Genomic DNA, 26,802 nt, shown 5'->3' on the forward strand with positions numbered 1-26,802 from the left:
GTCCAGTTTGGCTTTCTTGCCCTTCTTGGTTTTGATTCCATGTTTGATACATTAAAACCAACATTCAAACTGCGCTTAAATAGGACAGCAATCACTGTAATTAGAAAGAGTGGAACAATTTTTATCATTCTAGGCCAATCAAATACCTTTTAGGAAATTACAAGCATGGTAAATAAAAAAAGGATTTATATACACACTTATAATGTGTGTGTGTGTGTGTGTATGTGAGAGAACAGTCAAATAGGAAAAATTACTCATGTAAATTCAAAGTGAGAATTAGAATAGAGCCTATACTTAAAATCACTCTTTTTTTCCTTCTTGGACAACCAACCAATCACAGTCTTCAAAAAGATTGTGTCATACATAGCAACGGGGTCAACCCCGCCTCCTCACTAAGATGAAAGTTTTTGTCTTTTCCTTACTCAAAGTTGCTCTCAGATCTGTCCCGAATCGCTTTTAAGCTAAGACTCCTACGTAAAAGTTTTTAAGCTAAATTAAGAGTTTTCTGAGAGGATTCTTAGAATCTTTATTAATACGGGCCCAGGTATTTTGGGCAGTAGGATTATTTAAAAAAAAAAAAAAATGTGCTAGTATAAAACTTAATTAAGTAGCCTATATAAAATTTCAAACATCTATCTTTCAGTACTTTTTTACTTAAGTACATAAAAAATTGAGTACTTTTGTACTTTCACTTGAGTAAAATTGAAAAAGGAGTACTTTTACTTTTACTGGAGTAATATTTTACTATACATATCTGTACTTTTACTCAAGTACTTGATTTGTGTACTTCGTCCACCACTGGTGTCTAGAAAAAAAAGCGCTATATAAATGTAAAGAATTATTATTATTATTATTATATGTGGCGCAAAAGCTTCTACTGAGAAATTTCGAGACAGAATTGGGAGTCAAAAAGGTGTCAAAGGCTTAATTTACTAATATCTCGGTAATTGCTTGCTTATTTTAAGCCTCAATCTACAGTAGTAGATGTCGAAACATCTTAAAACAATATTGCAAACCTACCCGGGTAAGCAGAATAATAACCGTTTGATTTATAAAGAACTCTTTTACCGTTTCTTGACCTCTCAAAAAAGCATTTATCTCAACTTCATTCCACTTTACAGAAGAGTCCCTCTGGGCCGGGTGAAGGATTGGTCACCTGAGGTACGGCGAGTAACATCACGAAACGGATCCCTCCAGGCTTATGCCACAACGACTCCCATACACAAAGATTAAAACCTGAGGAATAAAAGACTCTCATCTGACGTCTATTAGCTTCCAGGCAAACCACCAAGGAGCTTTGTTTTCCCCACACCACCCTTCTATGAACTCAGGAGCACAAGAATCTCATTCTCACTCCTCATAATTTCATGGCAGTTTCAACTTCATCTCTGAAAAATACATCGCCACTGTAATTATTAAGACCTCTCTGCTTCCCACATGGGGCATCCGGGACACTGGCCTACAGATCATCTATCACTTGCAAGTGTCTGCACCCTGTGGACAAGCAATATGACAAGCTGCCAATAAGGGACTTTTCACTGTTTACTTATCGGTATTGGTATTTTTTTTATTTATTTTTTACACAAAATATAATATAAACATAATTAACATTTTAAGAAACTAGCATAAGTATTTATAATAATACTCTAGAAAACAAAACATGGTGTACCCCTATAGTTAATATTATCAGTCATTAGTGACAGCAACGTGAAAAAGTCATTTTAGAGGAAGTGCACTGTTTTTTCTTTGGCAGTTTTTGTGCCCCAATGAAGCATTCAAAATATGACTAGAAACACATGCAAAGAGTCTAAATATGCTCCATTTTTATTGTATATTGACTTAAAGCACAGAAGCACTTGGTTTAAAAATCCAAAATTTTAATAATTTTTCTCAAAAGACAAACAGCCTGGCACTGAAATCAAAGTGCTGAGAATTCATTAATGAAAATGTTGTCTCTGAAATACGCAACGACTGATGTTTTCTCATCTTAATGCAGCCACTAATTGCTTCGCTGCCCTTCCGTGCTGGAAAAGCATCTCAGATTAATTTGACAAACGAGACACAGAGTGCACCTTTGTTCCTCAGCGGCTCTATGAAAATAAGACTCCTTCCTTGAATGCATAGATCTAAAAAGACTTCTGCATTTAATCTCTGTCTAATACTTTTCCCCACTCTTTCCATCATTTCCTGTCTGTTCTTCTCTCTGCCAGACAGAACATCCGTGATGCATCCAGTCAACCAGACTGATCCCCCCTCCTCCTTCCAATCCCTTTCTTTCTCTCCTGCTGCAAATGTCATTTATTTAATTTGAGTCATAAATCAATTTGGTCCCATCCTTCTGTTTGTGGAGAGGGTTGACAAATCTTGGTCTGACAATTGTTTAGCCCCTTCCCCAATCCCCCTCAGAGAAGGGCGTTTGCTTGCTGGAGGAGAGGAAGAACAACAGGATAGACTGATAGGAAATGAGTAAATACCAGGTGACGGATATGATATACAGTGCAAGTACAACAGACGTGAGGTTCCTATGATGAAAAGCAACAGGTAAAACGGAAATAATAGCTACAAATGAGAAATCTACAAGCAAGCAAACTGATTTTCTCTCTCATCTGTGACTCAGACAGAAAGCAGTTGCTGGCCTTAGTTTTAATAGATTTCTCTCAAGTCATTCATGAGTGCAGATAGGAGGCACACCGAATCAGCTGCAGGTCTTCTTTTCATGCATATCTTATGTAAAAAGACAGAGCGAGAGAGGTCCAGAGAACAGGAACCAAGAGAAAAGGAAGAAGAGGACAACAGAGGTCAAAGTCAATTGAGCAAATATGATCAAAATTCTGGGCATATTCTGGGCATATCCTGTGCGGCCTGTGTCTCAATAAAAATAGACATGTTTTAGCCTGGTTTTGTGTTCTCAACCCTTCTGCTGTTGATGGCACCATGCTTATGCTTTAATGGCACCCAAAGAATAGGTAATGCTCAGATAGAGATGCATGAACATGCGTTACAAGTAGAGATATACATTACCATATTGGTTATTGGCTAGTATTACAAATTTTTTCATTTGTCAGTATCAGCCCATATTAGATACAGTATTTCACTGGATATCAGATATCTGTTTTAAATTTTGATTAGCTCTGATTAACAGACATTTTTCCCATTGATATCAAGAGTTTCCCAGCATTCTCTTATGCAAAATAAACTCCTAGATGCAGACTTGGTGAAGGGCATCAGACCTGTTTTGCAAGTGACACAGCTGTTTTCATGAGTATATATATATATATATATATATATATATATATATATATATATATATATATATATATATATATATATATATATATATATATATATATATATATATATAAGAAGAGAACAGCCCCTTTTCTTTATATAATGAGCAGACAGCTGGTGGTCAGAAGTAAAAACTTGGTTGCTTAGCATCATTAGTCAGTTAGCCCCTGCTGTAACTCTAGCATTCTGGGTTAAAATACATTCTTTATCTTCTGACTGTCATTCAGAAGTGACAAAATATTCGTCATAAAATCAATTGATAGAAGGAATGCAAAAAGATCTCTCTCCAGGTACCACAGTCTTCCTTGGTGGATCACATGACCAGCTTACACCTTAGGGGCTTTGAGTTCGAATCCTCAGCAAAGACAAATAAATCAAAAGAAACTATACTACACCCATCTTACACCCATCCTCCACCTTCCCTCCTCTGTATTTTTATTCTTCTTTCTCACCCTGATCCCTTTCAGATGCTCAACTCCTCCTATGGCGCCGCTGCCCAGCGCATACTCATCAAAATTCATTTTCCAAGCTGCCTGACACCACTTAAATCAATAAAAAGAGTCCTTGACATGCTTATCTTTCTTGTCAAAGAAGCAGTTTTTGATTTTCTACACAATGTATATGCAGTAAGTCTCCAGGCTTTGGGACGTCAGCTCATTTGTGCTCGAGTTTTCGATGGAAATGTGGAGAACAGGATGTCACGGAAGATTTAGGGCCACCGAGATTAATTCAAAACAAAAACTGACTGACAGTTCACCCGCTGAGTGTCACATTCCAGAAGCGTTATGTGGGATTTATTCATCACTTTAACCTGCCACATCTCAAGGACATTCAGACCTAATGTGAAATCAAGAAAAAGCAAAAAAGATGTACTTAGTGAACCGAAACTAAACACTCCTTTCCAGATCTCCACTCTGGACTGCCGGAGGTCTCTGTTACCCACCTATTTAGACAGGAGAGGAGCATGAGCTATCTTCCCAGTAGGCTCTAGGCTTCTTTATGGTCCTTAAAAGCCCCATTAAAATCAAACTGCCAGATGGCACCCTTATCAGAGCTGTCAGAACACTGCAATGGGGCAGAGTTGTAAATAATTGTCAGGACTGGAGATGCGGGCAGATTCTTCTGAAGACATATTTGTGAAGGAGGAGGAGTAGTAGTACGCAACACTGCACGCCTTCTCGGACAGATTTTGGCAGCCAATGTGTGTTCGTGTGTGAGAGAGAGAGAAAAGTAGGAGGTGAAGACAAATAAAAATTCTACAGTTGGTGATAATCATTAAGCATCTGTGGCTTTGGGTATAGTAACAATAACACAAGCTGTCCTGGCCGAAGCCTTGCCAAATGCCAATGTCATCCAAAACAGCTGAACCGAAATATTCCACAGCCAAACTTCAGCGCTGTCAATCAGCAACAGGTGTTTTCATAGCTAATGATGAGCAATGAAGCTTTCATCAAGGATTCGGGTTGGCTGGACTGTTCTGCTGTCTCTGATGTATTGCTACTCCATTGTCATGATGACCATAGCCCACGAGAGACTGTGTCACATTGTCAACATGCTGAGCCTTATTCCTCAACACCCACAAATGAAGTGACCCTCTTTCAGAAAGACACCCATTAAAAAATTAAGACAACGAGATGACACTGTTCTGTTTGCAAATAACCACATTTTTAACTAAGCATTAATTAGACAAAGTCAAAACTGACAATATTTACACATATGTACATTCAGTCTAACTGTGCACAATTCATCTCAACCAAAAAAATAATAGTTTGCTCTAAAACATCTATCCTTTTTCAACTCATGTCACGTATAGCTCTGTTTTAACAAACTCACATTTAGTTTAGGCATAATAACACCCACTTTTCACAATCTAATCAATTCCCAATGACTAGATTCAAGTCTCTTTGTATCGCATTACAAAAGTGCATAAACAAACAAACAAAAGAAAAGAAAATAAAAAATTAAAACAAAATTGGTTGCAAACAGCTATTCAAACTGCAGAAACATATTTTGTGTTTAAATCATTAAAAATGACAAAAACAATAATAACCTTTACATTTTATTTTCAATATTAGCTAAAACAATTCGATTTTATTTAAACTAAGTATTAATAATAATAATAATAATAATAATAATAATAGAAACAAAATGGGGTGCAAACCACTATTCAAACTCCAGCTATTTATTTTGTATACTTAAATCATTTGAAAAAAATATAATAATAATAATAATTATTATTATTATTATTATTATTATAAAAACTTTTATTTATTATATATGCACAGTGCTAATAAGGAAAAGGTCATGGCATGGGTTCAATTCCCAGGGAACACACATACTGATAAAATGCATACCTTGCAAACTGCAAGTCACTTTGAGAAAAAGTATAAAAAAATATATAAACACTGTTCTCTTGAAAGAAGCAGAAACGTTCAATAACATTGCCATCTGGAGGACAATTACTGAAAAAAGAGACTTTATAATATCTGAATCTCTACTGCCCTCTAGTGCCAAACAAGAGTCAGAGCTCAGTGAAACCTATTTTAAAGAGATTATGCAAGTGTATGCAAAGTAAATTTATTCTGTTCTCATTAATCTTTACAAAAAGGTCAAAGTTGGCTATTAAGCACAAAATCAAGCTATTTTAAGTGAATAAATAGATTCAAAGTGTATAGAATCTTTATACAGTTTAGGGGGAAACAAGAGAGTTTTGGGTACATATCCATGAATAAATGATAGATGGATGCACTCATTAATATGTTGCGTTAAATATGCAAAGACAAAAATAGCAGAAGGTCAGAGCAGAAGGAAATTTATGCTCCTTGACATTTAACATTTTCATACGAGACCAAACTCATCTCCATACCGTCTGGAGTTGTGTGTGTTGTTGCTCTCAGTCTCTGTTCAGTGTAATGGGTCATTTTGGGTCTATGCCTCTAATTGCCTCCTGTAGGAGTACAGGCATAATTGATTGAACTGCAGTTGTGGCAGTAGACACCGTGCCATCCCAAAAGACACTGTACTGAGCAATCATACCGATCTCATATCAGCCCGAACAGCAGCTTAGTCCCAAACCCCCACAACAGAAGCACAGTAACGACTCAGTCTGAACGCTCCCAGTGGTCTTTTCAATCTAAACAGCTCATACCAAATCTATAGGTTTCAGAGGCAGGTTGCTGACCCACAACCAAATTAGTTTATAGATAAAGGACAACAGTCTTTCAGAGTCACTTAATGTCACTGCTTTCAGCCATTCACATCACCCCTGTAAGAACAGGCTGTTGAGTTCAATATTAAATCATTATGGAGGGAGCTAATTAAATCAGGCTAGTGGGGATGTGATTGTTTGTGACAGCTGAATACAGGTCTTCAGGCAGTGCATCATTTAGGAGTCAGATGTTTCACCTCCAGTCTTGTATTTAGACAGCAATCTAATATAGCTTAATTCCCTGTTAAACTCTGCATTTATGGTTTAAAATTTTTTTTTAGATCCCCCTGTGCATCTAAAAAAAAAAAAAAAAAAAAAAAAAGGACAATCAAGCTGATAAAAACAGCATTGAAAATGAAAATATACTGTCCCACAGGAAAGATAAAATTATTGGTCACATGGTATTTTCCACTTTATTATTGTTTCTTGTTCTGGATTGTTTAGGACAACAACAACACTGTAATATTGTGAAATATTATTGCAATTAAAAAAAAACTTCCTATTTTATTATATTTTCAATTGTATCCTGTGATGCAAAGATACTTTTTAGCAGCCATTACTACAGTATGATGCTCAAGAAACATTTCTTATTATCAATGCTGAAAACAGCTGCTTAATATTTTTGTGAAAACAGTGATACTTTTATTCAGTATTCTTTCTTTCTTCTTTGTTCAACAGAGCAGCATTTATTTAAAATAGGAATCTTTTGTAACATTATAAGTGTCTTTACTGTCACTTTTGATTAATTAAACGTGTATCTATCCATCTGAAATATTATAAAAGCAGACTCTCTTGAATCAAAACACTCTGAACTGCACAAACACACAAAAAAAATATATGCAAATGCAGCACAAAATATTCAAAACTCAGTAGAAACCTGTGGAAAACCAGAAGCAAAACCCAGAAAAACTCACCAGATTTTGCGAGGCATCTTACGCGGTGAGAGGTGCACCTAAAATACAGTGTTCTCTCTCTCTCTCTCTGTCTCTCTATTTCTCTCTCCCTCTCCATCCTGCAATTTCCAAACCATAGTCACATAACCCTAAGCTTTATTACATAAACAAAAGCACCTGCATAAACAGCACACACACAGGGCCTGATTATGCCGTTTCTCTAATGTGGCCATCCTTCAGGTGGAGAGCGCCGGCCATTCACTTTGTAGTTGCAGATGCAAAGGGGGGAGGGGGGATCACTGGTTAGATCCTACCCCTGCAAAGCACAGCCTTACACAGACAACCAACCCAGACACACCAATCTGCTCTTATACACACACACACACACATTTTTGATGGGCCTCGCTTTGTAAACTCATTTCCATGGAGACCAATATAAATAGTAAGCAGCGACAACAGGGATTGTTATTCATGAGAGAAAAACACACCCAGAGTCACAAGAAGAAATGTAACATGGCAAAATCTGAACGTATATAAATGTCAGCATGTTGTCGTCTCACACTCACAGAGACCACCTGTGCTAATCCACAGCGGGGAACTTTGGTGTCAATCCATTTCTGTCTATACTGAGCTCACGATTATTGCCTCCACTCCTCCGCTCACCTCTCTTTCATCCCGGCCAGACAGGCTGACAGACACTTGAAGGTTGAGGCAGTCATAGAGAACAAGCATGTGTAAAGAACTCCCACAAAGATGGAATAGAATGGGCACGGAGAGTGAAATGATTGCTGAATCTATGGCTGATGTATTGATTGAATATTCAGGTGTGGCATTAGGACAGAGATTTAGATGGATCAAGTTTTTTCAACACAAACACACACAGACTCACCGGGATCTCAGGGCAGCAATGCCGGACTTGTCAATCCTTGTCAAGAGAAAAATAAAGAGAAAGAAAAATTAATAAATAAAAAAGGTCAAAGTCAAAATCATTGCTGCACCCTTTGAGTCAATTAGATGCGTGCCACGTAAACACTTAAACCTGATTTTCAACCTGAAAATACATAACATATTCTAGACAAATGGGAATGCTGCCATTATTTATAATTAATAAGCCATAAGCTCTCAGAAATTTAATAAACTTTCACACTGTCATCCACCGGGATGGTAAATAATATATATATTATTATAGATATATAAAAGTAATTTTAAGGCTCTAATAATAATAACCACTTGTTCATAATCTGTTCAACTGTCATTAATTTATTCAAATCTGAATATCAGTTCAAACCTGTTTAATGCTTACTAGGATTATCAAGCGTGTATAACACCATATAATTATAAAATGAGTAGTTTTAAGAATTGTTCGCTATAGTCAAAGTCTTCTGACATTATATGACAGCTTTGTGCAAAAAACAGACTCATATTTTAACTATATTTAAAATGAAAAAACTTTGTGATAAAATAAAATATGATACAATTAAAAAATAAAACTCTATATATATTAGAACTCATTCAAATTATGAAATATTTATTGTGCATGTAGATCTGATTAAATGGTCTGTACGATCTTAAAAGACTAAGATTACTTCTGTTCAATTAGTTTCTCTATTCCAATTTCTTGATTTTTTTTTTTTTTTTTTTCAAATTCTACTGAGGCCTAATTATTCCTATAAGCCTGAAGTGGAGAACAGAATAAGGTTTATCATTTCAGCTAAATGAGTGATGAGCCAAACGCATGCTGGTAATTTGCCGGCAGCATGGAGAAAAAGTTTATATTTTTGTCTCACACTCAAAGAAAGACTTCAGAACCTACATCAACATATCCCTGAGGAGTTTCGGAGAACCATTTGCATAGGCCGAGGACATTTCAAACATTTTGCCCATTTGAATGTGTGAACATTTACAGCCCAGTGACGAAACTGCGATGTTCTATTCCAGTCAGAGGGTCAAACGTCAATCATTCACCTTTGACCTGCAGCACACACATATGGATAAAGTAGAATGCAAAGAGGAGTTGACTTATTAATTTTCTCTAGGAACCAGTGACCACAGTGCCTTAAATTAGCTCCTCTATCTATCAACCTGTAGCTAAAGTGACTAAATGTAGATAAATGTGTATATTAATAAACCAATCCAGCGACCCCCACAGCAGAAGGCAAAAAAATATTTTTTTATTTGATTGTGTTTTGATTACCTGTCTCATCGAAACATGCTCTCTACAATGAAACTCATTTTAAGCTCAGTGCAGCCAGTGACGCTGGCGCAAGTAAAGGTGTTAGATATGAAAGCCGGTATCGTCATGGTCCCAGTTGTGACGCATTCATCTAATCAGTGTGTATTGTCAGATATGGCTAGCTTTGTGGCTCCCCGGCCGTCACTATCAGAACATCATCACCAGCCATCCACGCAGCCACAAGGTGCACCAGCATTAAAACCACAACAATCTGCATGCTCATGATGAACTGCTGCTGCATTAGCATGTAAAGAAGTGTTGCTGTTCATTTAAGATGCTCCACAAAGTTCTTGGAGGACATGGAGCACTCATTCTCTTTCTTGAATTACATTCGGTCACATATAATCACCTCCTTCTTTCCCTCTGACATTTCATTTTTGTTTCCTTCTCATGAGAAAATTTCTGTCAACAGCTCCAAGCCTACAGGTTATTCCCTCAGATTCTATATATTTGCAGAGTTCATTAAAGATGTTGTGAATTCTCATACTGCGCCTGTTTGAAGAGCTGAAGCACAAAACGTACATTTTGATTGGTCAAAAAAATATTACAAATAATAATAATTGGGTTGTTGGGAGAAAGAGTGAAAGAGTTTGAAAAAAATAACAGTAGACAGTTAAACGCAGCTACATGAGAAATAGACAGTTTGCGATCTATTAGCATGCATATGTGAGATGTTAGCTATACTGATTGTGTGTGTCTGCTGTTAATGTGACAGATATTAAAACTTTTGTTCAGCAAGGATGCAGTGAACTTCAAATTCTGTTCTTTAAAAACGTTCTATTCATCAAAGAATACTGAAAAAGTTTCAATACTAGGCAGAACAACATAAACAAATGATAATAAATGATACTAAGACTGAAATAATGGTTGCTTCGGCTTTGCTATCACAGGACTAAATTACATTTTATAATAATATAATTACATTTTTCATTTTACAAGATATATTAAAATATAAGTAATCATATTTTACAATATTGCTCTTTTTACTTTATTTTTAAAATTTTAAATGGTATTTGAACAGTAGCTTATGTGCATTTTCATGTACTTGCCTACTGTTTTCTGATCATACCGTCATTCTTTTCTAAAAATAATTCTCACTTATGCACAGAAAATAAGTCTGACATCAACTGAAATTATTTATTTTTCATTTTTGGCTTTTAAGGTCAATAGAAGTTGTTTATTAAGTTTTATAAAGACACTTTAAAAGATCTATTAAAAATAAATCTAAAACACTTAATCTCATTGACAATTATGGCTTGCCTGACATATACTCTTCCAAAATATCTAGAAAAATATCTAAGTTGAAATCTATGAAGTAAATGTATTATGAAAAGGGAAATGTGGCTATGTACAATTTGCCATCTTGCTAGAAAGCAAGAAAAATCATACATATCTGAAGGATTATATGCAGGGTTTTCTACTAGCAGAAAAAAACCCCTCTCATTTTATACCTTAAATTAACTCAAATGCACTGAGATCAACTATACTGAAACACATTTTTGACTCATAATTTGAGGCAAGAGGGAAACAAAAAAAGTATCCTACCATCCAAAGCCCCCAAATGATACACTTCTTTTTCTCCTGTACATGCTGACTTTCTTTCTCTTCTGTTGTCAGTGACAAGACTTCTCATCTCTTTCCGTTGTTTTAAGGGAGGCCACCAGGGGGAAGAGTAAGGGACAAGAGGGGAGGAAAACTAATGCCTCCTCCTACCTGCTTCCCACCCCTAACCGCCCACCCTTCTCCACTTCACCTCTCTCTTTACTTTGTAAAAATTTTAGGCCACACCAGCAACTCATTATTTCCAGCAAAGCACCCGCACAGGAAGTACAGAGCCATGTATGCAATGAATTCTAAACAATTGGTCCCAAGGTGATTTGCAGTGGATTTCATGATGTCACTCCTGCCTGTGTGAAATTCCTTTCTAATTCAAAATGTCATGTTTAATTCAATGTGTTACTTGTCATTTCTTTGTAATTATTTGTCAAATTGAGCAATTTCTGAGTGGAAATAGTTTAAAGTAAAACCTACTTCCTAAAGAATTTTCCTGCACCCCTTGCATTAACATCCGCTTCAATAATGATTAATGCTGGCCATGGCGGATCATCAATATACTGTATGTGTTAATCAGACAAGTATCATTTGAATTTCCCTCACTGGGTCTGTGATTCATAACGAATGGAAAGGGTGAGATGTTTCATGGTGGGTCACAAGCATTGATTAATAAAGGATTTGTTCACACACACACACACACACAAACATACAGGCAGCCGCACTCCCACACAAATATGACAGAAATGATCTATCTAGGTGCATCGGACCCCGGCTAACAGCTGTAGAGTCATGGCAGACAGAATGCAGGCTGTCAACAGTTGACAAATCCAAGGCCGTTCCCCACGGCGTAAAGTAAGAAGCTCATAAAGCAATGACTCAGCGTGGGTCCAAATAGCCTGATGCCTGATCTACTGAATCCTCGACTGTCTCTTGTTATTAACACCTTTATGAAACACAGAGCTTGTGCATGAAAGAAACAGAATAAAATAGATCAGCGATTTAGATATTAACATTATTTTGCCTAATTAAAAACATAAAGTTAAAATCAAATGTTGAAAAAAATGTTCACAACTCGATGTACAGTATTAATAATTGATATTTACTTTGGCATTTGCTAAAGATTACAATTTCACATTTTATACGTTTTAACAGCTTTGAATTAATAAGTGATTTTAAATATAACTTTAAGTGAGCGTTATATGATGGAAATGTGATCTTAATGTACAAATAAGGGAAATAAACATGCACGGTAAGCATTTATCAACATAAATAAAATAAAAATCTCCAATAACCAATATGGTCCCAATATATAATTTGTGCTGTATTTTAACAGACAAAGATTAATTAGGGTGAATTCAGGTTAATGGACTATTTTGCCTGTTTACCTGGATTCACTCTAGGTTTGCAAGCAAAAAAAAAAAAAAAACATCCACAATGAAAAATATGGGTGTAGAAAACATCTTCTATGAAATATTACTAGTAAATTTCACAGCTAATCAATAAGAAACGGCACTGAATTATATGCAAAATAGAAAGACTATTGACAGAGAATAAGACTAGCATCGACTAGCAATATACTGAACACTGACAACTCCATTGGACAGTTTACCTTTTCCTCTCTAGAGACACAGCAGTATTTCTTTTCTGATAAAGAAGAGTGAAGGGCGTACATGTTGTGAATGAGTTATGAGAGAGAAAGAGAGAGAGAGAGAGAGAGGGGAAAGCAGCATTATGCTTAGCGCCAGTGCTGCAACAAAATCATGGTTAATTATACCATATAAAAAGATTGAAAAGTGAGAGGCAGGAAGCGAAAAGGCCCTTCTCTTACACATTTATCTCATTTGGAAATCACTTGCTTCCCGAAACAATTCAAATGCCCTTTGAACTTCCTGAGGCATCTACATGTGATTCACAGTCCATTAAGAGTAAATGTAAAACGCAAATAGAATTACAATGATGCTAAATTTTACCAGAAGGCATTGACATAAGCAGTCATTTCGAAGGCACTGTTATCCAAATGAATGATTAATGCCATATTTTTGAGTCAAACCACCACTAGCAACCTGAAATCACACAATATGATTTCCCCAAGTAACTAAACACATGGTTTTGAAAGTCTCTTCAAAGGCGCATTTACTTTGTAAAAATGTCACTACCGCCACTTCTGATCAATTTAATGTCTCCTTGCTGAATAAAAAATAATTATTATTTATTTTAAAAAGTCTAACTAACCCCAGACTTTTAAACAGTAGTTTAAATAATGATAATCCTTTCTGAACGCCCTTTTTATTACTAACCAATCAAACCCATCAACTATCCTTATCCCCAACCCTACCCATAAGACTACAGGCAGTGACTGGTTTATAATGTTAAGCCTAACAGTATTTCTAACCATAAGCTTAACATTAAAACATTTTTGTTGATTAGAATGTTACTTCTGATGTTGATCATGAAAACCAAGTCCTACTTGAGTGGGACATAAAGCATGACAATTCGACCCTTGCTGACCATGATATTGCTAAGGAGATTTTGTTTCCTGTTGTTCCAGGAACAATATTCTTTTAACAAAATTCCACATCTACCTCTAACCTTAACCTTAACTACCCTTATAAATGACAGGTTAATAGGTTAAGAGTGTTTTATCCTAACCAGCCAGACAGTCAGAAAAAATTTTCAATTACTTGGTTGCTCCGCCCAATCTTATATCTCATTGGTCTAATAACATGCTTCTCACAACAAATATCAACTGATTAGCTGTAATTGTGTCAAGTTGTAAAGCAGTCTTGCATTCAGTATGAAAACTTGTTGCAGTGCTCCTGGGACACCAGGCCTAAAAGCTTTTTCACGCCAAGGATGCTAAATAGAATAAAAAGACAGAGATCAATAATAATAATAATAATAATACTTTTTTATGTTTAAAAAATATAAATAAAAATGGTATGCTTATATATTAATGCTTAGCTTAATTATGAAGACAGTTAGCCAGCAGATAACACCTTGTCAAAAGTCTTTAAAGAACCAGTGAGTGAGTCAAATTTTTTCCAATTTAATGCAAGTAAACACTTCTTTTAGCCATGTATCCAAGGAAGGGGGTGAGATGTGCTAACACTTTAAAAGGGCGAGGCATCTGACTGTTAATGAAAAGATAACATCTACTACCAACGCAAAATTGCCCAGAATTGGATTTGTATCGATATCTTTGTTGAAGGCACTTTTCAAAGTTTTAAATATTTTAGTCATATTTTTATAATAAACAGAATATTATCGTCCACTGGTGTGGACACTAGTTATCAATACAGTTATGTATATAATCATGGTTCTTGGTGTGAACAGGCTTTGACTTTAAACTTTAAAGCTGCAGTAGGGAACTTTTGACGCTCTAGCGGTTAATAAACAGAACTGCTTGCGTCTTGCGGAAGAACATCGTAGCCAGAGCTACTTCTCTCTGTTTATGTCTATGAAGAATCACAAAGGTACTGCGTTACTCTGCCGCGGTACCCCCAAAGCAATCTAAAATAGTCTGAATATAAACACTTATTATAGGTGCACCCTAGTGATTCAGGACAAGCTAAAAACACGGTTTGGAAAATGGATTCATGGTGTACTCGCTTATTATGTTCATTTTTCTACATTTTGAACACAAACAAAGTTACGGACCGCAGCTCTGATTGGTTGTTTTTTACCGGGAGCGCATGAGTTTCTGCAAATGGCAATAGGACCACTGGGAGGAGCCAGAGGAGCTTGATTTTTTTCACAGATTATCTGTCTCATATTCTACTGTCAGGACATAATGACAGGTTTAATAAATATGTAAAAAATATTTTTTACAAAAGTTCCCTACAGCACCTTTAAACATCAAAATGCCTCAGGTGCAACAAGGATGGTGACCCAGCCTAGATCTTTAACCGTTACACCAAAAGACACTAGACTTGCATTCTGCAGTCACTGGAGTGTGCAGCGTAGGTTGCAGTTGTGTTGAACAGTTGAAGCGAGGCGCTTGGCATGATTGTGCTCTAGCTAATGGACTGAAGACATCGTTTTGTGGGCTCCACCAGCCCTGAGCCAAGACTGAGTGATAGGGCTGTTTTCCAGTGCTGCCGCTAAATGAACGAGATGCTCTCTCATTAGTTTAGTGGGTAGAGAGAGGGTTGTATCAGTCACAGACAAGCGCTCACACGATCTGGCTCATTAGATCTACTGTCTGGGCTTCCCCTTATCTGTCTCTAGAATCGAGCCACCAAAATGTGAAATTAGGACGACAGATTCTGCTTTGCTTTTATTCCACCTCATTATTTTTTTCCTTCACCTCTACACAAAACCTTTGGGTGTGTTGCTTCTTAATATTCTGATCTCCAAATCCTCTTTTTTATGTTTTTGACATGTTGTCCTCTCTTCAGCCTCAGCCTTACCTTCTCTCTTACACAAATCCATCTCACATTTTGACTCCCCGTGCTCGACTCTGTCCCTGATCCACTCATGAGTGATGAATGCCACTCTCTCACCCGTCTTCATGATGTGCGAGAGGATTTCGATAGCTGTGACAAAGAGCTCAGCTACTACACCCACTCACAGCCTGCAATCCGCTTACACCCACCCAGCCGGCAAATCAAACACATCCCATATGTGTCCGTACACACATAGAAACAAATCCTGGTTTCTTCAGTGCTTCTATAGCTCTTCATGCACTACCTTATCTCTTTGAGCTTACAGAGAGGGGTGTACAGCACAGCTCAATGGCATGTGGTTTATGAACCATGCTCATGTCATCATTAGACAATCTTGATGGCTTGTTTGATGTTCCTTTCTCTATCCTTTTACACATTTCTTTCCCTGAGAAGAGATGAAACGAGACAAAATGAAATGTAACAAAACAAGAATAAACAAAAAAGATGATCGGAAAAAAAGATATGAGACAGGGAAAGAGATGAGAACAGAAAGAAGTGAGAAGATGACAGTGTAAAGATAAGATGAGATGCAAAGAGATCCAAGAAAAGAGAACAGAAGATCAAAAATAGAGAGGAAATGAGAAGGAAGAAACGAGGCAAGCAGAGACCAAGATCAAGATATTAGAGATGGGACAAGAAGATAAGAGAAAAGAAAAGACGAGAAAATAGGATGAGATAAAACGTAGCGCTTAGAAGAAAAGAAATGAGTCAAAATGAGATGCAAAAGGAGTAGAGACCAGATGAAAACAAAACAAAACAAGCAAAATGAGATGAAAATGAGATGTAAAGAAATGACATAAGATGATGCGAGCGTAAATGAGAAAGACAAAAAAGAAAGAAAACAAAACAGAAAAAGACGCAAGACAAAACAAAACAAAAGAAAACAAGAGAAAATTAGACCAAATAAAACAAATCCGAAGAAAAGAAAAGAGAGGAGATTAGATAGGTTGAGAACAGAAAAGATGATACGATAAGAGATGAAACAGAAAACAAAAAAGACAAGAGCAAGAGACTAGAACAATGGAGATGAGATGAGATGAAATGAGACTTGAGAGAAAGTGAGAAAAATTAGTAATGAAGAAATGATCAGATGAGTATCCCAATAATGCAAGGATAAGGACAGAAAGGAGAACAATAGCGAGAGAGGCTGATGTGCACGGCAGAACCCACAAAAGACGTAATTATGGCGTAAAGGTGAACTGTGCATTGTGACACTCTTCCACTGGAGAGGACAGCAACATGGTCCATTTTTCACTCAAATGTACATGCATTCAAGTAATCAAACTAAAATTAGATTCAGCAGCAGCTCAAGCTACAGGTTGCAAAAATAGCCACAGTTGTTCAGCACAATGTTTAGACATGTTAAACCCAAGATCATATTTTGTTTCCTGCTAAAACCACAAGGAGATGTGACAGTGCATATTTTTAAACTGTGTATGAATGAAGCTAACACTACATTTTTTATGCTGACAGTCCCTTTCATTTTATCAATACACAATGCTCTTTATAATTTAAGATCACTCTCTGTTTACCAAATCCCACACAGCCCATGCAGAATGACTCATGTGGATCATCCACATACTTTATTTATGTCTAAAAATTGAGCCATCGTGCTGAAATTTCCTTCTGGCTGCCACAAACAATGGCATACACCAAGGGAATGACTCACTAATGCAACACACACACACACACACACAAGCAAAACACAAGCTATTAATTTAGATAGCGGAATAATATCACATTAATATCACATGCTTGCATTTTAGGACTTTTTGAGAAAAAAAAATGTGTGAGTTTAAAACTCTAAATTAGTTTAGGGACCCTGATGCAACTCATGGCCATTATGTATGGCTCCCAAAAACAGCTAAGAAAAGAGATTCATATGCAACCCGTAAGATGTGCAGCAACAGTTTAGTCAGGTACTGTTCAAACCCACACACTGACTGCTGTCCATTAGTGTGACAAACATCACCAGGAAATACGCTTTACTCTCTCATCCATCATGCATTTGAATATTTATTAAAACATCACCTTACCTTGAATCTGCCATCAGAGGCTCACAGGACTGAGTAAACACAGCAGTGCTGCATGAAACGACTGGTTCTACACTGGTGAGGAGAGAGAATCGCTACGAGAGAGAGAGAGAGAGAGAGAGAGAACAAAACTGTGGAGGGAGGGAAAAGGATGAGAGAATGTGAGTGAATCGTGAGGAGACAGAGAGTGAGAGAGAGAGAGAGTAGATGTGTGTAAGAATGCAGGAAGTAGTTGTAGTAGTTGCTATGGCACTGTATTTGTGATGGGCTTATGAGGGGGCACGGATCATATCTCAGACATTAAACTGAATAGAGTCTCAAAAGCCATACTTACAGAAGATTTATGGCACAGGCACACTCATATGAGGCTGGAAAAGCATAAAGCATTAATAACTTGTGGGCTAAAAGCACCTCTGTTGAATTTTTCCATCTAAATGCAGGCAGAAGTTACAGATTTATGACGTCTTCAACAGATTCAGGCATAGCTTCAAAGGCGAGTCTGATGCTGCTTCAGTTCCATGTTAAATAAGGAATCACTGATATTGAATTTTTGTAGAGATAACGTTAATAATTTTATCATGATAGATTATCATGGCTGATATTAAATTCTATACGATTTGCTCTAATAATTTTTTTTTTAAAACGACTAAAATGAAGCACATTTTAAACACTACAACAAGTGAATTTAGACATCATGCATTTATAATATGCAGTATGAAAAATGGATGTTCGTTTTCAGATTAGCTAAAGATTACATTTAAAAACTAATTTAGTGTTACCAAATTAGTGTTTCTAAAGAATTAACTTTAAACTAGCATTCACAATGAAATATTCAATGTCGGCCAACATGTAGGCTATACAATATCAACAGTTTAAAATATGTAATATCAGCTGATAACCAATATGGTACTATTATATTGTGCATCTCAATATGCTTTACAGAATATACTGTATATTTATAATTTAATATGAAATCATAAATATATATATTTATATATACTGTATATTCATTTTATTTATGATATATTAAACTACAAATTTGATAACATTATTTTTGCAACTGCAATTGCTATGTAAATGTACAACTTTTTTTGCATTTGGCTTTTCATAATACACATTGTTTCAAAGCCATCTTTACAGAAAATAATGATGTTAACATTTATAATATTTTAATATGATGCCTTACAGCAGATTAGAGCTGCATGATAATATAATTTGCAAAGATACAAGCAATCAAGCATTTGAGATATACTATACTATATAGTAGCCTACAGTATATAACCCTATGCAAGTATACTGTCTGTATACTTATATGAACAGCTGGGAGATAATATAATTACATTTTGCGACAACATTTCTGCAGCATTAAACAGTCTGTAAATGCATCTTCAGATGTAGCTTCTGCCTTTGATGTGTAAAATCTGCATTAGATTGCAACACATAAGCAAATGAAACAAACAGTTCAGAGCTCAAGTTTTCACAGTAAGCTTTGCAACACAATGAGAACAAGAATCAGCTCAAAGAGGAAGATTCCACTTCACAGTTGTTTTTTCACATGCAGACACATGTGCCTCACTGGCCATTAGAACAGCATGTGGTCGATGCAGGCGGACACCCCTGAGCTCCAATCAGATCAATGTCCACTCACACACACTCTCACTCGCATGTACTGGAGGAACATCAATAATCTGGATTCACGGGCAGTACATCAAAGATACAAAGGGGTACATGGCACATCTGATGAGTTTTGTGGAAATGCCACAACCTAGGCGAAAAAAACAACAACTATATTCTCTTTGCTCAGCACCAAGCTCAAGTAGGCCTAGTGGATAATGCAGTCTTCCACTACAAGAGCCTGTTGAACATTGTCTGGATTTTTCATTTGTCTGTTTGTTTAGAGCTGTTGTCTCCATCTCTTTCAATCTTTTGACAGTTAGTGTTTTAGAGCCACTGGGCCTTCTAATTGGTGCACTTTCTGGGGTTGCCTTGGTAACCCTCTTTGGAAATGTTCTTTGGTGTTCTGCCATAAGATTTGATCGAATGAATATATGTATATATAGCATTAATTCGAAAATGATCATATTTTCAAATAAGGTTTCACATTTTATCAACCCGTTCTGTTCCCTGCAATCATTTGACTAGATTTGACAGGAATTAAAAATGAGCATATGGCACTGCAACACCAAACAGCCTGCAAGAGGTGTGACTTCTCTCTGAAAAGAAATCCATCAGCTTGTAGTTTAAATTACATGTTTATGCCAACAAACCCAGCATAAGATGGGCTGTATATATTAGCACCATATTAAAGGCAGTTTTTTTTCTTGTTCTGTTTAATCAATTAAATGTCTACATTAAAATGCACTTAATATTTTTTTAAGGAAAGATAAAAAAGGTATGATGTTACTTTAGCTTTTTATTATCAAATGGTTTTATTTATTATTACTTTTATTATTATGCTTTAATTTCCATAATGTATTATGCATTTTATTAAAATATATATTTTTAATAATAATTCTAAAGTGGGTTTTATTTTTAATATTATATTAATTATGATATTTTCATTTTTATTCATGTTTATTTGCATTTATGTGTATATGCATAAATTCATTATTAAAATAACAGATTAAACATATGCATTATTATATGAAATTATATTATAAATTATAGATTTAAAAATTATATAAATTATTTTATAAAATTATATATTTTAAAATAATTATTTCAACTTTAGACAATTTTTACTACTTTTAAAATAAAAAAATGTTGTTTAATTTAGATTACAAATAAAAAAGAAAATGTGTTATTTTAGTTTTATATTATACATTAAAAATAATATATAAAATAATATAAAAATTATAAAAATAACTTTTGTGCTTATTGTTGTTGTTTTTTTGTTTTTTTTTACTGTAAATCACTTTGAGATTTCACTTTGAATTTCTTGCATGAAGGATGCTAGACAAATAAAGATTACTATTATTAAAATATGATAAAATCTAATATAAGAAGCATATTAACTATCCTATAGTAACTATCACAAAATAATTTTGAAAACCATCCCAAGGTCATTTTATGAAATTGTTGTGTCACTAGACTGCGATGCAATAAAGCAATATTTAGTTTCATGCATTCATTTTTGGACTCGCAGCTCAGATGTCTCTGCTCTGCTCATAAAAACAATTTGATCTAGTGCAATAAAACCCTAAAGCGATCAGAAATTGATAATATAATCACCGGAGGTGGGCGGGGTGTGGGGAGCAGGGCTCATGGGGGAGAAGGAGATGAAAAATTAAGGATGTAAGACTAGAACTCCTCACTCTTTGAACTGATGCTAAGATTTGTTTTGTTCTATGCTCTCTGGTCTAACTGGTGGAGCAAGGAACTGTGACCTTTAATATTATATAACAAGAGACACGCGCACAAACACAACCGTTACAAAACAGGCCTGCAGCATACAATCCTTCACTATAATAACTCACTTGTTTATGTAAAACAACATCATGCCAGATTACCCTTGTGTGTATTTGGCTGTGGCAGCGCTAATGCTAATCACAATTCTGATCAGAGATTGAAGGCGACAGATGACCCACTCAGGCAGAATAAGAGAATGAACTGGTCTGTGTAAACTTCCCTATTCACACCATCTGCGGCAAGAGTGAAAAAGCAAAACTCAATACAAAGATTACTGTGACTCCCCTGGCATGACACAGCTGTCTGCTCCTGTGCTGTTTCTGCTGACAAACATCCATTAGCCGAGATGTCTCGGAGGCCTTGATTCAAGAGCCTCGTTCAATTATTTTGAGGACATTTTACCAAAACTAACAGCTCAATCAAATCTGAAGTATATGAGTATTTGCTAATGGGGTCAACAGGGGAAATCCATCCAGAAGTCAGTTGGAATAATGGTTCCCTAAAGTGACAGCATATGTGAGCTGAGCAGTAATCATCCACAGAAGACTCAAAGCTGAACACCATGAACTGATCCATACTAATGCATACACATTGTAAACGAGAAAACAGCTTCATTCATAAATGTAACATTTATTGTTTAAATGCATTTGACTACACAGGTAAAAACCAGCATATTATAAAATTATGTTTGGAGACAGCAATATATGAAGCATACCAATCTACCATATATAACGTTCAAAAGTTGGGTTAGTGCTTTAAAAAAAATAATGGGGATGGGGGTTTCAGTAAGTATCTTATGCTCACCAAGGCTGTATTTATTTAATTAAAAATACAGTAAAATGTAATATTGCAAAATGTTATTACAATTTAAAATATCTGTATTTCAATATATTTTAAAATGCTATTTATTCCTGTGATAGCAAAGATGATTTTTTAGCAGTCATTACACCAGTCCTCAGTGTCACATGATCCTTCAAGTGCCATTTCTTATTATTCAATGATGAAAACAGTTAATATTTTATGGAAACTCTCAAACCTGTTTTAAGGATTCTTTGTTGAATAGAAAGTTCAAAAGAGCAGCATTTATTTGAAATATAATTATTTTGCAACATTACAAATGCACAATACTGCAACTCATACTTGGTTTTATTATAAATAGGCTACCTGTGGTAGGTTGCCATGCAACATCACGGGGCTGTTAGCCTACTTTATGCGGAGTTATGGTAACTTATGGTAAAAAAAAAAAAAAAAAAATACTAGTGGAGACATACAGTGCACCTAAGATGTCAAGTGAAGTCTTGATTGTTTTTCACGACAACACAAAGCAATTTCGTTTCGTTAGATAAGACGTTTAGCAATACGACGTGTTATAAGTTTCGGTTCCACTTTCTGTTCAGGATAAGTGAAATTAATATCCCCAACACAGTAACCCACTTATCTCACTCTAACTATGGACGAAGAAGAGCTGGTTTTATGTACTCACTGGTGAGTGTTTTCAACGTAACGTTACTGTATAATAACGCAGAGACTCGGTAAGACGTCTAACGATGTTTACTGCCAGTTTATGTAAAAAATGACAGTGTTCGACGAGTTTAAGATCACTGCCAATTCACGACTTTCAAGTTTCTGTCTGCACTGTAGCAACAACAAAATATCGAAAAAAACTCAAACATATTCTATTCAACATTACTCAAAAATATTGATTATTTCCTTATGTTGTCGATGACTCTGACGTGACTTTAAAGTGAAAGCAGCTGTGTAATATGTCGACGGATTACGTTTATTTATAATTGCGAATTTTCAAATAACACAATAACTTTGCTAGCTTTGGTCATTTGCTGAATCACTGATATTGAGCAGGATTGATTAGTGAAAGATTTCAACACTAGTTTGTGACGTAAACACTCTCGGACTGTTAATTTAGCCTGTTTACATATAGTTCAATAAAATAGTGCAGCCAAAATTTCTGGCATCATTTACTCACGTGCATGGCCTTCCAGTAATATAAAAAAGGGGACTGGACCTTTAGCAGAGTAGTCCATACGACTCTTGCTCTACATTCCAAATCTCCTCAAGCCATACGATAGATTTATGCAAAACCTGGCCTATATATGTGTTAGTCTTTTTTATTTCCCTTTGCCTCCAGTGAGCTCTAAAACCATTGAGACCCAGTGTTGAACTGGAGCATCGGATCATTCTGACTGACAAACGAAGAAACTTTTTTTGTGAACTAATCAAGCAGTAAATGTAAAATATATTTCTCATAAGAATGAATTATTCACGAATTAGACAATCGCTGGTTCTATTATGAACTCCTTAAGGCCCCATTGAGAAAATATATGATTTTAATATATTTTATTATTTTATTTATTTATATTTACATCAGTTCATGGTCAAATTAATTATATGGAAAAGACCAGGAGGATATTCTTCCAAAAATAGTTTGTGTTTCAGAGAAGAAAGTCATTCATACAGGTTTGAAACAGCATGTTGTTGAGTAAATAATAGCAGAATTTATATTTTTTGGTGAACTGTTCCTTTAAATGCCATTAAAAGTGTAGTGTCATAACATCTTTTCCACTCTCTAGTCTCTGTAAAGAATCTCTCCAATGTTTTCATGCAGCAAAAAAGAGGTGGCCAAGGCCAACTACGACCTGCACGAACCACACTGTAAGAGGTTTCTGTGTATATGCCCTGACTGCGATGAAACCGTGCCTCGAGATCAACTGGAAGAGCATAAAACCGAGCAGCACGCAGAGGTCAAGACCACACCATTCAACACTGATTAACACTATGCTTTTGCTGCTTTTTACAGGCTCTTGGCCCTGTGTGTCATAAAAGATTATTTGTGATGCATTTTCCCACTAAACGTTTTCCACTTGACTTGCTGATTACTCATCACTGTAATCTCCCCCTCTGAGAAACCATGTCAATGGCCTCATTTCTCATTATGTCTCACAGGTAAAATGTAAGATGTGCAACAAAAAGTTGGAGCGGAGGCATCTGTTGGATCATGAGGTAGATACTCATTCTCACACCGTTAAATTTTTCTCTCTGAGTGTTTTCACACTTATTCCTTTGTCGTTTCTGTCTCTTCTGGTTTACAGAAAGACGAGTGCTCCGAGAGGCCTCAGATCTGTGAGTTTTGTCAGCTTGAGCTTCCTCTGAGCAGTCTAAAAGAGCACAAAGTGTCCTGTGGGAGTCGCACAGAACGCTGCTCTGACTGTGGCCAGTACGTTAAACTGATGGAGCAGCTTGATCACGCTCAGATCTGCTCTGCTTCCACCCCCACAGCGTCAAAGAACCTGGTCTCTGAAGATGATACTGCAGACACAGATGGTTAGTTAATGCCATGATCAGTTTGAAACATTATAGAGGTGCTATAGGTCTTAGTATTGCCAAGTTCTGCATATTTTAGGTTATTCAGACAAACTGTGATTGTAAAATACTGATTTTGCATATCGGTTATTTCCAGAGCTGACCATGCTGCAATGTCAGAATTGTCTGAAATACATTCCCTCAGACACTCTGAAGAAGCACAAGGTAAAATATGTCAATAAATAAGAAAAGGGTTATAATATGTAATCATGAAAATCTGTTTTAAACATGCCAAATCTTTCTGTTATACTTTTTTACTAGCTTCTTTGCAAACAGTCCTTAAAGTTTGCAGATGTTGAGGATGATGACTCTGAGGATGAAAACCCCAATGCTGGAAATGCCAGAGCTGCAGATTTCTCCTTCTCATCATTGCAAAAGAAGAAGAGAGAAACAGAAGACAGAAAAATTGACCTGGATAAGATAAGCACCTGTCCGCTCTGTCATCTGGCTCTCCCTGCAAAGACACTCGAATGGCATGAGGTACAACCCACTGTTTTGTACATAGTGATATTTTAAACTTGTTCAGCCTCAGGTTGAAAAACAACAGTACATCTGAACAGTAATTTTGTGCTTGATTTACACCATTAACTCGAAAATTTAGTAAACTTTACATTTTGTAAACATTAGTAAAACTAGTAATTTATTTATACCAAAATAAATACACCAATTGTTCAAAAGTTTGGGGTCTTTTAGATTTTTAAATGTCCTTGAAAGCGGTCTTTTATGCTCACCAAAGCAGTAATTATTTAATTAAACAAACCATAACCATAATAATAATTTTTAAACAAGTGCTTTCTGATGAATTATATTTCAAAATGTTTAGCAGACGTTAATCACAAGATCCTTTAGAAATCATTCTAATATGCTGATTTGCTGCAGAAAAAAATATATATTTTAAATTATTATCAATGTTGAAAACATTTGTTCTGCTTAATATGTTTGTGGAAACAGTTTAGTTTTTTTACTTTTTTCAGATTTCTATAAATTAAAAAAAAATTATTTGAAATAGTTTTTTTGTCACAATGTGAAGTCACTATTGTATCATTGATTAATAAAGTATCAAGAGTTTAAACAAAAAAATTTGAAAATGGACCCCAAAAATACTATAAATTATGTAAATGTGAGCCTTTGCTCTGTATATACTGTTAATTAATTATTAATTTATATGTTTGTATTTTATTTCTATTTTTAAAGACAAAATGTGAATTATACAAACATCTGAGCCTGGCATGATGGCTGGTGAAAGAAAAGCAAAATGTGTAAGTATACAAATAATATATTATGTATCACCAGTATAAAAATTTGCTAAACCATAATGATGATAAATTATAATAAATGTATGAATTATTTTACAGGGTCGCTGGAAACTCCAATCACCACAATGCTTCTTATAAATTGCCATTGTCTGCTTTTAATTTGAAAATAATGTCTCTTTAAAATTTATCTTCAAAACTCTTAAAAAGTTTTAGACATCCTGAGTGAGGGTACTTTATGTGCATACTTTATTGTTTTATTAATTACTATTAACCCTTTTTATGATGCAGTTGTTTGGCTCTTTCAAAAATGTGTTTGTTTAAACGTTACTGCAAGTTAAATCCTGACAAACCTCAGACCACAGTGAAAAATAACGTTAACACAAGATAAACAAACTATGAGGGGCTTAATATATTATAGACTTTAAATTATTTCTCTCTCTGCCAATACATATCTTAGTTTAAAATAACTGAGAATCCTGCAGACCATCTAGTATTACTCAGTTGGATATGTTTAACTACATTGTAAAATGTTGTTTACTGCTCTATTGGTTCATTTGTAATTTAGTAGAATATTCCTAGGATTTATTATTAGAATTAAATTTTGATTTTCTTGGAAGTAAACTTAGTGCTCCTAGTAATGATGAATCTAATAAAATGAATTTTTGTGCAAATGTAGTTTTTTTCAAAACCTGTTGGAAATGAAAATAAAAAAGCGCAAGAGTGACATCTAGTGGAGATTTTTTGTATTCATTTAGTGAGAGATCAGTGATGAGAGTGCAAATTCAAGAATAAACTGTCATAATCACATAAGCAACCTCAAATCTTTTTTCTCATCTGTTGACAAACAATTCTATAAAACTTTCTCTTTTTATAACTTCCATGATTGCTGTGCTACAGAACGGACAGATAATGTGATAATCATGCCAGACATGTGATGCCACAAACTTAAAAGATTACAGAAGTTTACTTCACAAGACCTGTAGATTATTGTGATGTTTTTATCAGCTGTTTGGACTCTCATTCTGACGGCACCCATTCACTGCAGACGATCCACTGGTGAGGAAGTGATGTAATGCTACATTTCTCCAAATCTGTTCCAATGAAGA

The 26,802-nt window shown here is 35.5% G+C and overlaps 2 protein-coding genes across 9 annotated transcripts in view; one reads left to right on the forward strand and one right to left on the reverse strand.

Annotated features, from left to right (window-relative positions):
- The window catches only part of LOC128029133 (rap1 GTPase-activating protein 2), a 61,877-nt gene extending 44,054 nt beyond the window's left edge, over nt 1–17,823 (reverse strand). For 2 of the 7 annotated variants that reach the window (XM_052616701.1, XM_052616699.1), the window contains exon 1: nt 17,658–17,823. In XM_052616701.1, the coding sequence (XP_052472661.1) occupies nt 17,658–17,671 (14 nt within the window). In that variant the 5' untranslated portion in view covers nt 17,672–17,823. Of the gene's footprint in view, nt 1–7,410; nt 7,435–8,278; nt 8,315–11,167; nt 11,216–17,657 lie in introns of those variants that run through there. The other 5 variants (XM_052616696.1, XM_052616695.1, XM_052616697.1 and 2 more) reach the window with 5 other exon arrangements.
- Nucleotides 17,824–22,375: 4,552 nt separating this feature from the next.
- LOC128029144 (XIAP-associated factor 1) lies at nt 22,376–26,420 on the forward strand. 2 transcript variants are annotated; one of them, XM_052616722.1, is made up of 9 exons: nt 22,376–22,547; nt 23,686–23,821; nt 24,024–24,080; nt 24,170–24,200; nt 24,357–24,401; nt 24,538–24,605; nt 24,702–24,920; nt 25,635–25,699; nt 25,796–26,420. In XM_052616722.1, exons 1-8 carry the CDS (start codon nt 22,513–22,515, stop codon nt 25,671–25,673), a joined length of 630 nt encoding a protein of 209 aa, XP_052472682.1. In that variant the 5' UTR covers nt 22,376–22,512; the 3' UTR covers nt 25,674–25,699; nt 25,796–26,420. The 2 variants fall into 2 exon arrangements, with proteins under 2 accessions (XP_052472682.1, XP_052472681.1); XM_052616721.1 differs by having other exon boundaries at nt 22,390–22,547; nt 24,170–24,401.
- Nucleotides 26,421–26,802: the final 382 nt, after the last annotated feature.

Source organism: Carassius gibelio, chromosome A15, assembly GCF_023724105.1.
Source record: "Carassius gibelio isolate Cgi1373 ecotype wild population from Czech Republic chromosome A15, carGib1.2-hapl.c, whole genome shotgun sequence".
Taxonomy (NCBI): domain Eukaryota; kingdom Metazoa; phylum Chordata; class Actinopteri; order Cypriniformes; family Cyprinidae; genus Carassius; species Carassius gibelio.